The sequence below is a fragment of the Syngnathoides biaculeatus genome, chromosome 19 (assembly GCF_019802595.1).
Source record: "Syngnathoides biaculeatus isolate LvHL_M chromosome 19, ASM1980259v1, whole genome shotgun sequence".
NCBI lineage: Eukaryota > Metazoa > Chordata > Actinopteri > Syngnathiformes > Syngnathidae > Syngnathoides > Syngnathoides biaculeatus.
Window position 1 is genome coordinate 15,493,092 of NC_084658.1, and position 16,647 is coordinate 15,509,738.

General features: G+C 45.9%; 1 protein-coding gene across 6 annotated transcripts in view; it reads left to right on the forward strand.

Moving 5' to 3' along the window:
• The window catches only part of gli3 (GLI family zinc finger 3), a 97,209-nt gene that overhangs the window by 44,232 nt on the left and 36,330 nt on the right, over positions 1 to 16,647 (forward strand). For 5 of the 6 annotated variants that reach the window (XM_061804534.1, XM_061804533.1, XM_061804532.1 and 2 more), the window contains one exon: positions 11,372 to 11,477. In XM_061804534.1, the coding sequence (XP_061660518.1) occupies positions 11,372 to 11,477 (106 nt within the window). Of the gene's footprint in view, positions 1 to 11,371; positions 11,478 to 12,980; positions 13,056 to 16,647 lie in introns of those variants that run through there. The other variant, XM_061804538.1, reaches the window with a different exon arrangement.

Sequence of the window (16,647 nt, forward strand, 5' to 3'; positions counted from 1 at the left end):
TCAAGGATTTGTAGTGATTAGCAAAACAACAAAACTATGACACTGTATATAAATATCCATCCATCCATCCATCCATCCATTTTCTTAGCCGCTTATCCTCACGAGTGTCGCAGGGAGTGCTGGAGCCTACCCCAGCTGCCAAATATATCTGTTATAATTTTGAGTGATTTATTGTAAATCAAAAAATTGAAAAAAATCTGAATAAAATAAACCATTTTAGATATATATTTAACATTATTACATTATAAGAATTGAATGAGTAAAAGTACCTTTTTAAAATGGAATATTTATGAAATTAATATTAAATGAAAAGCATGGATGAGAATTAGCCGCAGAAACAACATTTTTGAAATGTACAGATGAATTAAGTGGTCATATAATTGTAACTAAATGAATGAGAAATTATACAATGTAATCTGAATTAAAAATATTTTCAATTCATTTTTCTTATTACTTAACAAAAATGAATGAGAATTTGTCACAAAAACATGTATTTGTTTAATTTTAAAAACTGCTACAAATAATAAAATAAAGAGAAAACATCCAAAATATTTTGTAATTTTATGTATTTATTTTTTGAAATGATTTTAAAGCAAGATTTAAAAAAACTCATCACATTAAATTAGAAAGTCGATTTTTTCCAAAGTATTTGATGCAAATATACATCTTCTTTTTTTAATCGCCAGTAAACACGCCCCAGTTTTTAAAATGTAACACGCGCGCAAAGTCGCCTCCTAAAATTGATCCCAGGTGTGCGCTAGTGATGGAGAGTCCCCCCGCACAATAACACAGAAGCCCATAAATCGGCTTACGGTTGCTTCTGGCCCGTGTCGGCGCTTAATGCGCCTAAATGCGACGACACCTGCAGCCTCCGCACACCTGGCGGCCGCTTCCCGAGAAGAATAACGAGAAAAAGAAGAAAGGGGCGGCCGGCTCGGCGTTTCCTTTCCCCCCGACGCGCGATCGTCCTTGGCCTGAGCTCGTGTTTACTTTTGGGCTTTCCACCCACTTGAGTGCAACACAGAGGAGCCGCTAAGGAAACATGGCCCCTATTGTTAGCATTAGCTAATCGCGGTGAGTCTTAGCCGCTTTCCTTGGGCAAACACGCTGAATAAAAGTCTGCATCCCGTCTTACCGCCGCGCTAATACACGGAGGCTTTTGCGGAGGGGATAAGGAGGAAAGGATTGCGACGTGGATTAATGAGCAAGGAGGGTGTTTGCTTTTCCGAGATCCTAATTGTCTTTAAGCGTGAATGCCACGTCTGTTTACATTATGCGCCGATTAGCCGGTCAGCGGTCCAGCAACAGTCGTCTACTTTTAAAGTGCGTCTTTCTTCAACATTTTGGCCTCCCGTGCCAACGCCAAACACATGCGCGGCGGGACTTAAAGCCCTATTCTTTCTTTTACTGGCCGCGGATTTATCGCAAATGTTAAAACGGCTGCTAAAACACCAGAGAATGCGGCGGTGAAAACAAAAAAAATGAAGAGGGGGGTGAAGTCAAAGTCTCTCCGCTTAAGAATTAGCTTGGCAACATGACTTTTTTTAACGCATCTCCTCCAGACTCTGATAACCGTCTTTCGGTCCGACTGCCGTTTCCTGTCAAATCCTCGCACAAAAGCCTCGTTGTCCTTGACTGATGGCACAACCCGAGCTCGCTAAGCCGGAGGCGGCGCACGCGAGGATCTCCTGGCCCCGGGATTCCCTTTCGCGAGTATCCCCCCGCTAACGCCGCCGACTGAGCCGGGCCGGAGGTGACTGCGACCTGGATCATTCCGGGATCCGGGGGAGGAAAGGAGGTCAGGGGAGGTTGCGCGGTTGCGGCGAGCTGATCTCTGCGGCCGCTGAGCCGTAGCACGTCGCTGACCAAACAAATTGTGCTGAGACTTGGCCAATAAAGGCTTCGAGTTTATGTCTGCAGTAGTAGTTCATTACAATTATAGTTCTAGATCTAGTACGTGTCAAGAGTAGTCTTAGTTTCTTTGTAGTCTTCTTCAGTTCTTGTTCTAATGTAGTTTGAATTTCGTTCGAGTATTGCTCAAGTGTTGTCCCACTTAAGTTCTTATGCTGCTCTTATGTTGTTTTAGTTTATTCTTTCCTTTATGTTTTTAAATGGAATTCTAATTTACTGTTATTGTGGTCTAGCAAAATTCTACATGTAATCTAGTTCAGCCCTTGTCTTGTTTTGTTTTGTCGCAGTTCTATTTTTTTAGACTTAGTATAGTGCAAGTGGAGTTGTAGTTTATTTTTATTGCAGTCAACGTTAGTGAGTTTATTTTGATTGTAATTTAACGCTTATTAAGTTCAAATGTAGTTGCAGTGTATTGTTTAGTTTCAGTGTTCCCTTCAGCCCCTAAGCCCGGCTGGAAGTGACTAACACCTGGATCACTACGCAATCCGCAGAGGAGACGAAAGCAGGTCATCGGGGGTCGTTGGGCAGCAAAACTGCTTCGGCGAGCTGATCTCGGGGCGCCGCCGAGCCGCGGCACGTCCATCCGTCGTCCGTCTCGATATCAAAATGCAGCTGACCACTGAACTGAGCCGGCCGGCCGGCCGGCCGTCCCCGCCGCGGAACGTGATCGGCACAGCAACGGCCCCGACGTGCCGACAAGTAATTACAGTTCTTCGCTTCATGTGGGCTGCGCACGACATTTCCATTCATCTTCAAGTCTGCGTGTATGTTCTGGACTTGACAAGAAGAAGCCTGGTGTAGTAGTTTAGCGTTTGAAAACCAGTGAGTGACCCCCGGAGAGCTTGACGAGAAGAGGCCGGCGTGCCTTCAAAGGAAGCCCGAGGTGCGAGGATGCGGGGTAAACATTTGTCTTTGCGACGCCTCAAATGTTGAGCGCGGCGGCGAGGTGCAATCCCTCGGCATGAAGACGAAGAAGAAGCCCCGGGCGCACCGCGGGCAAACGAAAGGGACGCCTCGCACTCGCGGCCGGCGCCTTTCATCAGGACAGAACAGCACGGGGGTCCCGGTGGTCCGGCACACCAGGGATAATCAGATGATCCCCTTTTTACAGCTTATTAGCGGCATCGCTCGCTGGCAAGATAGCCCCCCGATCTGGCGTACGAGCTCCTCTTTGTAGCGCCCCGTGACTTGAAGGGTGGGAGCGGAGGAGGGTTCATCAGACTTTCAAGTGTCTTAAAGTCAGGCGACGCGGTCTGGAGAAATAACGCCGGCTCTCGTTAACAATGACGAGATTAAACGCGAAGGGGGCTAAAGGAGAATTAAGCAGAATTTCCAGGGAACTTAGCACGTTCAAAGAAGGGCGTTTCGCCGGCGTATCAGCGCGACAACATCTGTCCACCGCTTTCGTGGCGCTTTCTTTTCTCCCGACTTCTGAATGGAGCCATTGACTCGCACGCACAAAACACTCTGCTGATGTTGCGCAGGCTTAAAAGCAAGATTTGCGGCGTCTCGGCTACAATAACAGTTTGATTACAGAGCCGCTAGCCTCCTTATTAGCGGGATAATCGCTCGCGCGTGTGTTAGCTGGTTAGTTCAGGCCCTTTGCTCGTGTTTCTTTTCTATAGTTCCAAAGATAAGCTGACATCATTGCCTTTGCTCAGCGGGGCACAACTTTAGCTACTTTACACTTCTAATGAGATACAAGAAACATGCTGAACATGCCGTTCCTTGCACAATCGAGCGTTGTAGTTCTGGTCCCGGTCAAGTCAAGCCGAATCGTGATTGTTTACTTCGATTGCGGCTTCAATGTAGTTTTAGTTTGCTCAAGTGTAGCTTGGTTTTTATTGTTGTGCTAGTTGTAGGTTATTCTAGATAGCTAGCTAGCTAGCGAGCTAGATGCTCAGTTTTGATATTTATGTTTGACAACATCACAGTGTCTGTGGAATTGAGCTGTTTTGGTTACTTGAGCTGATGAGGACAGGCCGAAGAAGCCGTGACAAGAAGTCTGCGGCAGGAGAACGCGAGCGGCGGTCGGCGAGGGACTCGGAGGAGGGAGCGGCGTGAGTAACAAAGCCTAAAACGAAGAGAGACATAAAAGAATGAGAGCGCAAGGAGGTCAGGCCCATCACAGGCTTTAGTGTTGCCTTCAAAGATGCCTGAGACAGGTGGCAGCTCCAGACAATCTCGGAGTGCAGAGCAGCATCCTCTCAGGGGGAGATAAGGGATTCCTCCACGCGGGGCAGCTTCCCCTCCGCCCCACCCCCCATCGACTCCGGGTTCTCCCTTTGATGTGGCTCCGCCGTCGGCAAGACGGGGGCCGCGAGGGCGGACCTCTGGGAAGCGGGGCCTCGGCCCCGGCCCCGGCGACTTTTCAGGTCTCATTAAAGCGCTCCGCCGGTGCTTAATCCTCTCCGAGGTTCTTATGCCGAAGCCCCCGAAAACCCACACCCCCCCTACCGTTTGTCTCCGAGCCTGGGCTGCGGGGAAGCCCAGAGCGCCACCTGCGAGACAAAGAGGCCAAGAATCACCGTGACGCAAGTTTCCCCCCCGTCACTTCTCCCTCACTTCCCCTCGCATTCTGCCTCTCGTTTCCCTTGATAGCACCTTGCAATCTTTCCGGATTATTCCGGGGTGGATGCGGTTGACGTAGTGGGGTGGGGTGGGTGGTGGGGGGGGGGCATGCGCTAAATGGATTACAACTTTGTCCTTGTTTTGGAAAACGGGGCGAAAACAAGCGATTAGCTTCCAGAGAAGAGGGAGCGAGCAGCTGGAGTTGAAATCGACTTCTCCCGCTGTTGACTTTTCATGGAGTTCGAGTTTAGTTGTAGTTTTTTGGAAGGACTCATTGTCGTGCACTTGTACATTTCCCATATTTCAAGTGGTTGATGTGTATTACTTGGGTCCGAATGTTGTTCCAGAATGGAGTACTTATAGTTTAGTTCTATTCGAGGACTTTTTTCGCGCTAGTGTTCTTCAGGTGTACTTCAGTTTTTATCACGAGTTGCGGGCGGGCCTAACGTAGTCTTAATTTAGATACAGTGTGGTTTGTACTGTGGCAATTCAATTCAGCCTGGTTCTGGTGTAGAACTATTGTGGTTCTAGTCCAGTTCCAGTGTCCTTGTAATGTAGTTGTGGGACAATCGTAGTTCCCAGGTTGCACTTTTGGGCTTTCACTCTCCCCGGTGAGTGTCAAACAAGGGTTTCGCCAGCAGATACCCGAGAAGGTCTTTATTTATAAAGATTCTGGCCCGTGTTCTCTCATATCTCCGCCATCAGCGATAAGACGCTTTGAGGAGGGAAAGGCCCGGGACGTTTACAGACTCCCGTAGACAAAACACCGGCCTCAATTTCAGTGTTAGTTCAGCAATAACGCCGGCCGTAAGCGCGGAATGTCGGAAGGCGGCCAAATAAAGCCCCGAGCCGGCGCTCGGAAATAAAATAAAATAGACGTGGGCCGCCGCCGGTGAGTGAACTTGAGGTTTAAATCAACTCGCCTTGTGTCGGGAGACGTATCAGCATTTGGAGGGAAGGATCTGAGGGAGATAAAGACTTGGGGAGGGAGGTGTGGAGGGATGCGTTATATAGTTTTTTTTTCTTTCCAGCTACTAAACTGCTGTGTGAATCTCTCCCAGCTTGGGGGGGGGGGAGAGCCCGGCGCATAGCGCATTGTTCGGCTCCCCCCACCAGCTTATCCCAAGCTGGAGAAATTCAGCAAATGTGGGAGATAGACGCTGGGGGGGCAGATAGTGCCGCGCATGCTGAGTTCCCCTCTCGAGCGCGAACAGGTCTAGGGTCCTCAATCCAGACCTAATCAGGTGATTAGACCGGAAACAATCCAGGTAATCAAGCAAAATCCAGAAGTGGGCGGGGCTCACTTTGGCGCGTTTCCATTTGAAAATGACAGATGTTCGCTCACAAGTTAAGCGCGGAAGTCAAATATTTATTGTACATTTTTGTACATACAAAACAAAAAGGAAACAAACCTGAAGGGGGAAAAAAACTAAAATATCAATATAATCCCATTTTATTTTTCATTGGTATCAGTCAACAATTCCTTCTTATTTTTGTGTTTTATTACCTATTACCTATGTGATTAGAATTAATTGAACAATTATTAATTGTTTAGTTTCCTACTTTCAGTTAATCATTTTACAAATTGAGATACACGCACATAATAAAAATAATCCATTAGAATTAAAAAGATGAAAATATCAATCATAATGCAAAATAAAGCAGCACACTACTACTTGTGTGGATTTGTGCGTGTAAACGAAATCCCGACTCCGCGTACGTTTGATTTCCCGCGGCTGCATCCCGCAAAGCGACAACGTTGCAATTTGAGCGCGCGATGATTGACGGGGGCGGCCACCGGGCCCAACGGCTTCCCGGCTCAGTCCGAGACGCCGCACAAACCCGATATTAACTCCAAATGTTTACCTCCAAACTTAATCACAGCTCTGCGTTGAGGCCCTCGCGTTTCGCCCCCCCCCCCCCTCCAGAAGCCTGTTTTTTTCATCTATATTTAAACTTTTTTTTTTTTTTTTCTCGCCGGGATTATGGGATCTCCCTCTTTCGCAGCGCCGTGTTGCTTCGAGTGTTGCTGGAGTTTTACTTCAGTTCTAGTGCAGTCCCGCAGTAGTGTGTAGTTTTAGTGTAGTTCCAGCGCATTTATGGCACCGGCACCAAAAAGCCACTGTGTATTGTATTGTATTGTATGTAATTGTGTATTGCAGTTCTGGTGTATTTCTAGTACAGATCTCAAACAGTTTTCATCTTTTTCGAGTGGAGTTGTTATATGGGGATGCATTAATTGGTTTATTGTGTCATGTTAGGGTTTTAAATCTGGGTTTCAAGTCGAGTGAAGTTTGCAGACAATGTTTATGGTTAACAAAGTTGGGTTTCAAGTGGTTTCAGGTTCGGGTTTTTAGACAGACTTTTCGTTTCAAGTTAGGCTTTCAGTTTAAGGTTTGACAACAGGAGGAAGGTTTTAAATTAGGATTCGTGGTCAAGGTTAGCATTTCAAACGAAGGTTTATTGTGTCATGTTAGGGTTTTAAATCTGGGTTTCAAGTCAAGCGACGTTTTCAAACAATGTTTATGGTTAACGAAGTTGGGTTTCAAGAGGTTTCAGGTGAGGGTTTTAAAGCAAGGTTAGGGTTCAGAACTTGGCTTAGGAGTTAGGGTTCCAAGCGTGGGCTTGAGTTTTAAGCCTGGTTTAGTGTGTCAGGTTAGGTTTTCAAGAAGGGTTATGGGTGAGGGGTTCAAAATAGTTCAAGTCAGGATTTTTGATATAGTTTATAGTTTTGGGGATTTAAACAAGGGTTAGGATTTTCAAAATATGTTTTCATGAGGGTTCCAAGCCAGAGTTGGGGTTTTAAATTAAGGCTGTGAGCCAGGGTGAGTCCCTACATGTGAATAGAATGGCGGTTAAGTGCGGATCTAGTGAGGCCCTATGTCGTTTTAGCGCAGTCCCGGTGTAGTTTTCGGAGCTGGCTTAGGGCCGAGCATGCCTCGGCGGTGAGCTCAGGCATCCTGAGCGAGGTGGCATAATAAAATGTGTCAGCGCCAGGCTTTCATATGTTCCACATTAGCGAGTGGCAGACCTCTGGATGCCGAGCGCTCGCCGGCCATCCATCAGTGGCTCTTTGTGCTCTCGCGGGTCGCCGTCGCCCGCGCTCCAGTCGCTCGACCTGAGCGCGTAAACGCCGCGACCGTCGGAATTGGCGGCGACGAACCGCGGAGGGGAATTGTTTATGAAAACCTGACTGAGATTTACGAGCGGTTGCACGGCTCGAGGAAAAAAAAAAAAAAGAGATGAGAACATTAGCGCTGGACTGAAACAGGAAAATTAATACTCCACTTCAATTATGATTTAATCAAAGTATATTGCTGATAAAACGTATGAAAATCAGAAAGGTTTACTGCCCCTACCAGCTGAAGTTTGTCGTACTGAAACTGAAACAAAGACAATTAATGTATCAAAAACAAACCTTTGGTCCACTAGCATATTGCTAACGCTAAATAGCATCTAGGCCATGTTGCCGTACATTAACCCTTTAAGTAACAGATTGAACACAAACGACGCAGCAACACGTAGACGCACAATATAACAGCGCTCACAGTCATACAATATATTCTTTATACTCTGAAGTACAGCTAATATTTGCGGCGTACTGACGAGTGGAGAGGAGTTAAGACGTCTGCCTTTGCACCGTTCAGTGATTTTTTTTTAGCGTACCACTAGAGGGAGCCCACATGTGAAACTTATTTGAATGTATCGGTACAAAGGAATGAAAGGTCTTTGTTCATAATTATCTCTCGCATACAAGTGTATTAGCGGTATCGGTACGCCGTATGGGTGAGTTACTCAAGAGAGAGTACTTGTAGCGATGTCGGTCTGGAAAGAACTCATATGGAACGATCTCACATCGAGGAAGAATGGAATAAAAAGGTCATCCGTGACCTGACACGGAAAAAATCCGCAATTAAGAGGCGGATTACAGTAGTACCACCGCCACCGATGTACTTTGGTCTCATTCTTCTTTTGACGGCGTTCAAGTGTCCGAGGCAATTACTGTCCAAATTTTAATGGGGGGGAATTATATTCCGCCGCGTGAAAACTAATGAGCCCTCGTCAAAGTTTGCCTCTTAATTGCCTTTACATTAAGACCCACTTGTAATCATGTCTTAATGACTTCAAAACAAAAAAAAAGGGGGAAGAACAGAGCTGCTGCACAAAGTGACATCGGGGTCATTAGCAGGAAAAATTTTGGATGATGATGAATAGTTTTGATCAAAACGCTACCCTCAACCCCCCCCCCCACCCCCCCAACTGCCTCAGATGCCCTTCCTCTTGAATATCCAGAAGAGCGGCTGCAATTTAGCCCAGGCGTAAACACTGAGGCATCCCCACAGGAAGCTTGGGAGATGGATTGCAGGATGGATCCGGAACAGGACCCGCTCACTCCCCAGCCCCCCTCACCAAAACCCCACTGCTCGAGTGTGTGTCTGTGTGTGTGTGTGTACTTTCCCTCTGGTGACACGCGGCTGTTTGCCTGGCTAATGGAGGGTCGCGCTTGGCGTAAAAGGGGTGGCGGCCTCTGTTTGGAGAGAACTCGCCTTAAGTCAACTCGAGAGCGCAATTCAAATAAACCGCACGGGCCGCAGGAAGCTGGACGGAGCGCCGAGATATGCGGGGGCCTTTTTTGGTTTGGGATTCAGGCCCCTCGTCACCTTGTTAGAGACGAGTGGGAAAGTGTCTTTGTTTGGATTTTGAATGGGGGTTTTCAGTCAATGTTATGGAATCTGAAATCAGGATTGACGTTTCCTTGGTAGGGTTCTAGAGAAGGGTTAGGGTTTTTGGACAGAATTTTTGTTTGACAACAGGATTAAGGTTTTAAATTAGGATTCGTGGTCAAGGTTAGCATTTCAAATGAAGGTTTATTGTGTCATGTTAGGGTTTTAAATGTGGGTTTCAATTCGAGTGAAGTTTGCAAGCAATGTTTCTGGTTACAAAGTTGGGTTTCAAGAGGTTTAAGGTTAGGGTTCTTCGACAGAATTTTGGTTTCAAGTTAGGCCTTCAATTTGAGGTTTGACAACAGGATTAAGGTTTTAAATTAGAATTTGTAGTCAAGGTTAGCATTTCATATGAAGGTTTATTGTGTCATGTTGGGGTTTTAAATCTGGGTTTCAAGTCGAGTTAAGTTTGCAAACCTTTATGGTTAATGAAGTTGGGTTTCAAGAGGTTTAAGGTTAGGGTTTTAAAGCAAGGTTAGGGTTCCAAACTAGGTTTAGGAGTTAGGGTTCCAAGCGTGGGCTTGAGTTTTAAGCCTGGTTTATTGATTCAAATTAGGCTTTCAAGAAGGGTTGTCGGTGAGGGGTTCAAAATAGTTCAAGTCAGGATTTTCGATATAGTTTATAGTTTTAGGGATTTATACAAGGGTTAGGATTTTGAAAATAGGTTTTCATTAGGGTTCCAAGCCAGAGTTGGGGGTTTTAAATGAAGGCTGCGAGCCAGGGTGAGGATTTCCAGCCTTGTTTGGATTTTCAAGGCCGGGTTAAGGCTTCTCAGATCCCATCAGACGACCGCATGCTCCAACGACTTTGCTTTGGACGAACACCTTTCGGATCAAAAAAAAAAAAAGAGCTTTTTTTTCCCCTTTATTTTTATTATCCCAGCGCATTTGCCGGCACGCCGAATTCGCAGCCCCCCCTCCACTTTTTAGTCATCCAGTTTTTGGATAAATACGTTTGTGATGAGGTAAATGAACCTGAACGTTCCTCCTCCTCCTCCTCTTCTTCTTCCTTCGTATAAAGCGTCGCTTGTTGAGCTGTCGGCCACCTGCCACGGCCCCCGCGCGCCGCCAGATGTTTCCCCCTGCCAACGAAACGTTCAAAAAAAAACCCCAAAAATGTACATATTGGGGGGAGGAAAAAAACAAAAAAAAAAACCAAGCGTACAGATCTCAGCATCAGAGCGACGCCGCGTGAAGGTATGCAGATGTTGACACAAGTTTGGCCTCGGGGCGCCGCGGCTCGGCAGAAGGCTCGCGGTGGAGCGACGCGTGCGTATGAATGGAGGCGAGCGCGCGCGGGAGTGCAGACGGAGGCCGCGTGCGGCGAGCAAAAAGGTGCAACGTCGCCGCTTTGTTCGTCGGCGGGCTTCCAGTTTCACAAGCGGGACCCGCCCGGTGATTCAGAGGCCCGTCGCGGCTTGTCCGCCGTGTTGACGCACGCATAACAACGCGCCGCAGTGAGTGGTGCTGGCCCGTTTTACTCTGTTGAACTTGAAATATTGTTTGGAAAATGGGCATTTTTCTATGGATTTTTTTGCCATTATTTTTATGCACATGCAAATCGGGCTCTAAAAGGGACTTTGGGAAATGAAAATGTTTTGTATCCCAATCGGGAAAAAAAAAAAAATAAGTCCACCTCCCCCCCAAAAAATAAAGCCTTATTTTATTTTAGCATTGAATATTTCATTGTTTGAACAAAATCATTATAGCGGTTCAATTTGTTGTCTCATTTTAAAATGTAAATCCATATTTTGCATTTATTTATTTTTTTTAAGTAAAAAAAATGTAAAAAGATGGAAAATAATTTAGGTCGTGTTTTTTTTTTTTTTTACATTCCTCATCATAACTTTTTCACATTTCACACAAACATAGGCCAGTGCAGTATTTATTTTTGTCATATTCGACGCGTTGTTATTATTTCTAACCCTTTTATTTTGTCATTCTCGTGATCACGTTCCTCCTCTCGTTGGCTGGCTGAAATCACAGCGCCACTGGCGGATTTCAACCTCAGCGAGCTTTTTTAAAATAACATGCAGGCCTTCCTACACTTTGCCGACCATTCTTGCCTGTGAGTTTTTGTGCCGATTCCCCCGGTTCGGTTTTTTTGCCCTCGGCAGCCTGCAACTCTAAACATCGTTTGTTTTTGTTTTTTTTTGTGCCTTGCAGCCGCACCTCAGTTCTTCCCGGCGTTCCACCCGCCGGTGCCCATCGACGACAGGCACACGCAGGGCCGCTACATCTACGAGCCGTCGCCCGTGCCCCCTCTCCACGTGTAAGTACAAGAGAAAAGCCCCCGTTTATCTCGGAGGATACCTTCAAGCCGCTGTTCCCTCTAATTTTTGACGTGTCTGAGCAAACGCACGAAGCCCGTGAGCGCCCCCTTTGACCACTGTGAGCAACATCAGACGTATGCACTGTGCTCAATCAGTGTCATCCATTGAAATTACATAACTCATTCAAAGGTTTAGATAACATTCCAATCAGAACATTTTTAAGAACAATGTTGTTTTTGCTAATTTACACTGAAAATGTCAACAAACAAAAAAAAATACATTGCTAACCAATCCAAGCCATTTATGAACTATAAATTTGAAATGTCGCTTCCAACTTTCTTTCATTTATTTATTTTTTTAACCCACAATGATATCGCTGTCTTGTTTTTCTTGACGTAAAACTGAATTATTGCTTGCAGAATATCTTTCACAATGAAACGTTGAAATCTGAATGATGCTCCCAAACAGTTTTAGGGTTAATGTTATGTTGCCTCCTATATTTAAAATACAAAATTAGCTTTTTGGGAACCGTATCGTCTGTGCTTTCATCCTCGAATTTTAACATTGTACACCATCTCATCCTGCACTTTCTACTTTGGCTTCAGACCAGACCTTTTTTGACTCAGAAAAGAGAAAATCTCGTCCAGTTTCACCACTTTTTGCTCCATTATTCACATACTCTGACATTCATTAAAGCAACAGCATTTTTTTCCTTTTTTTTTTTTTTGCTTTTACCATCATTAACAAGAGTAAAAACGTAAGCAGCATGTCTAACTCTTTGCTCTACGGGCCGTGTTTGTAATTACGAGTGTACCCCTTTAAGAGCAGAGGTGGGCGGGGTCAGGTAAAGCAGGAAGTAGAGTGTGTGGTCCGGCGTGGCCGAGCTGCAGCTCAACGACATCATGCTGTAGTTCACTGCGCTGGATCTGTTTTCATCTGCGCTGAGAGGGTGCGACAACTGCGCAATTGCGCAGTTGCGCAGCTTAGAAGGAACATTGCTTCCAGCCCCCCGTTTAACCAGGACATAATTCAACTTAGTATATCGTAATGGGGCTAGGTTACCAAATAAAAGCATATATTCATACTCACAAGCGTATATCGGGTTCTATTACTGGAACTTCATTGGGGAGCTTCTCTGCCCGCCCCCCAACTGCTGCTCGCTGTTAACGAGAATTAACATCTTTATTGTGATCGCTCCGCATCCGTTCCAGCGGACCTCGGTGCCGCTCGGCCTTTTTTCAAATCGATTGCTCGGGAACGGCGACGCGACGGGGCCGTCAACGGCGCTAGTAATTGCGCTCCCGAGCTTCTTTCCGCCTCCCGGGGGATCAAAGGGCAGCGGCGAGTACACGCGCAACACGATCCGCGCGTCAGACACGCGCAAATGAACATGTGTCAGGGGGGACGTCGGGGGAGGGGCGTGGGGCGTGGGACCCCCGGAGCATGCGATCCTCATAAGTGCAGCTCATCAAGCGCGACTGCCCGAACGCACGTACGCACACGCTCGTGACAAATGCGCTGGCCGCCTCCTCCCTCCCCTCCGTCACGTGACCCTAAGCTGCCAAACGTAAACGCAGGTAAATATGCGCCGGCTGCATTTATTTACATTTCCCTCATATTAATGTTTCCCTTTCAAATACAAAAATCATTGACAGAATACTGAAAATATGTGAACATGTCAAACCTTCAATATTCCCATAGAACCAGAAAAGATTACATGTATTTTTTTTTTTGGTGGGGGGGGACTGTTTAATTCTATGATTTTTTTTTTACCAACGTGAAGTATTTGAATATGTTGAAATATATTTCTATTTCAGTATTTTTGCGTTTATAATTTTTTTAGGTCATGCTGAATATTAATGATCAATTAATTCGTTCCACGTGAGGCCCCGTAGTTTGGTAAACCAGGGGTTGTGGGTTCGTATCCCACTGGGGCCTCCACTCCCTGAGAAGGGTTGCGTCAGTCAGGAAGGGCATCCGACGTAAAAATTGTGCCAAACAAATATGTGCGTTCATCTGAGATGACACGCTGTGGCGACCCCGAAAGAAGAAGAAGAAGAAGAATTTATTCATTCCATGTATAGTACAAATGCATATTGTTCAGTGCATTAACATACGAGACGCAAAAATACATGCACAATGCAACAAATATCCCAAAACACTTTTTAACAATGTTAATGTTTTGTCCTTTTTCATCTTTATTAAAAATTAAAATACATTTTGCATATATGCGTTTTTCTCAAAACAGGGGGGTCCTACGGAATAAGGCCCCCTTTTGGAGGGGGTGGGAAGTTGTCATATTTTCTTCAAGAACAAAAGGGGTATTTTGGGAAGAATATAGTCATCGTGAATAATGTAATATTTTCTACATATTTAATATATGTTTACGTAATACTCTGACAATGAAGTATTTCTTAACTATACGAAACTTTGCCTTCAAGAAAACAAAATTGCAATCTTGGACTTTATTCTCGTAAGATCGTGACTTTTCATTAATGGCAAAATACATCTTTATGTTTTGTCTGAAAGTATATTTCTTGAAAAAAATAAGACTGCTCTCATAACATTGCAACCACCCCCCCCCCCAAAAAAAAGCAAGTTTTGGGGTCTTTTTTTAATTGATTTGATGGTCATAAATTCAAAATGACTGATTTATTACGATGATGATTTATTAGCGTCACATTATGACTCTTCTCGAAAACGCAATTTTTTTTACTCGCTCTTGCGTTCAAGTGTATGAATGCTAATTAGGTGTAATCTTCTTTCGGATTATGACAGAAAAGAAAAATGTGATTTTCTTCCCCAAAGCTGTGCGAAGGTGCATCAACCGGGCGTTCCGCTCGGTCCGTCCGCGGTTTTAAAGTCTCCCCCCCCCCCCCCCACCCCCCCGACACACACACACACACACACCTTTAATCGCACGTTTTCACTCCCCTCCGTGAACACGCCGTCATTTGTATTCGGCGCGTCGGCACGCCTCGTCGTCCTTGCGGCGTTTGTTGGGACACGGAGGAACCGATGGGCGCGCGACGAGGACAAATTGGACAGGGCAGCTACTTGGGCCGCATTATGTTTGATATTCCTCATCATTATCAGCTCCCCCCTTTTTTCTCCTCCTCCTCCTCTTCACGCGCTCATATCTCCCCCTTGTCGGGGGGGCGCTGCGAAGCGTAATGAAATTTTTATGCGCCCTCCTCCGCCGGCCCATCACACCTCTCGAGGGGGAGCTGATTGATGCCCCGTGTCAGCGCAAACAAAATGGCAAATATAATTTAGCATTTAGCTTATGCGGAGATAATGGGCCGAACATGCGCCGGCGAACAAGCGGGCCGGCTTGTTATCCGTCAGGGGGGGAGAAGGATGGCGAGCGGGAATTGAATTAAGGAGGGGGGGACAAGTTCTCGGGAGTTATCTGCGCCGCTCCCGCCGTGCAAGCTTTAATACGGCCCTTTTTTTTTTTTGTTATTAGACTCTCTCGGAGGGTAGAAACTTTGTTGTGTCCTCACCTTGAGTCTCGCGCCGTAGGAAGACAATTTTGGGCAGTCGCACGAGTCTAACTTTGTGGAAAACAGTTCAGGGAGCGATTTTGAATATACAGGATATCGGAAAAGTTCGTTTAGTTTCAGGTATTCTGCCAGACGTGAGGCAATCAGGATTTGACAGCTTAGCTTTCGCAGTTTTTGTAAGCTCGTGGCTTGCCAGCGTTGGATAATTGCCGCCTGGCAAGACGTTTCTCTGTCCCAGGCTGCAGTTCAGCCGCAGTTTCTCTCTGGCCCTCGCACTGCTGCAATTTACACGATCCAGGGCAAGTTTCTCGAAACAGGATCCGTTCCTGACAAATCACAGCGCCGCTACTACTACCACTAAAGAAAACACTAAACCCGGAGAGCAGGCCTTGGCGCAAAGCCAGCACAAACCCATGCAAAGGGCTGCACTGGAACTCAACATCAACAAACGCTCAATTCAGCGGTTGCGTTGGAGAGTGATAAAGCTTCACCCGAACCGACTGCAGCTCATTCAAAGGCTTCAAGCGGAAGACTGTGATGCTCAACGACCTGAAGTAACTTGTACTACACTTTGGAGCAGTGCGACAGCCAGAAAGCTTCTGAAACTGGCAGTCGGGAACAGAAAAAAACTTCTTGCCAGGCAGCAAATTTAGCAGGCCTGCTCCAAAAGTCATTTGGTGAGCCTTGGCCGAGGGGGGGGGGTTCAGTAGCCTTACAAAAACTGCTCAGTCGAAACTGTCAAATGTTGATGGCCGCATGTTGGTTTCAATGATACTTGAATTAGAAAAACAAAGTGTGTAGTGACTGATGGAAAACTTGTTTTAACGTGAAGGTTTGGGTTAGCGGGTTACAATTACTGTTAGGTTAGGATTAGTTTTTTGTTGAGTTCAAGAGTTTGGGTTGTGGTTAGGCCGGGATCAGTTTTAGTGTTGGAGGGTACCAGTATGCGTTAGGTCGAGTTTTAGACTTTAAGTTCAGGATAGAGTTTGAGGTTTAGGGTTAGGATTAGGTGGTAAATTTAAGGTTGGGGCAAGGGTCAGGGTTTATAGTGTGGTATGGTGGGGATAGGGTTAGTCTTAGCTTGTTAAGGTTAGGGCAAACTTTATGGTTAGTGTTCATCCGTCTTATTCGTCTATAAAGGCAACCTGAGATGTACTTTATGAGCCGCCATCCTACATGCTTCAAAATCTTGTCCAAAGCCTTCTTAGAACAGCAAAAACTCGAGAACAAATCCCGATTTTTACTTCCTGGAGGTGGAATATTTTTGTGTTTTTTGAAGCAGGGTGCCACTTTGATTCCCTTTTCTCCCTGCATTAGTCTTCCGGCTGATGCCACTTGCTGCTTTAACTTTTAGAAAATACAGCAGCTAATCGTATGCCAAATTTCAGACTTGAGGAGTGATGCATTCTGGGATGCGTCCTGTGGCTGGAGGCCTCGCCGAGGACCTGTTTAAGGAGAAATATTGCATTGTTTTAAACAAGTCCTCCACGGTGAAAAGAATTCATCGTTATTAGCGCTGCGCGAACTGTGGCTAAGTACGCGCGCGCTATTATTGCAGTACTTCCCCATGCAGCCTCTCATTATGGGCTGTAATTACACTTGGGTCGGACCCTGCGGCGCTTCCATCAATCCAGCCCCGGCTTCCCCCTTTTTTTAACGTCAG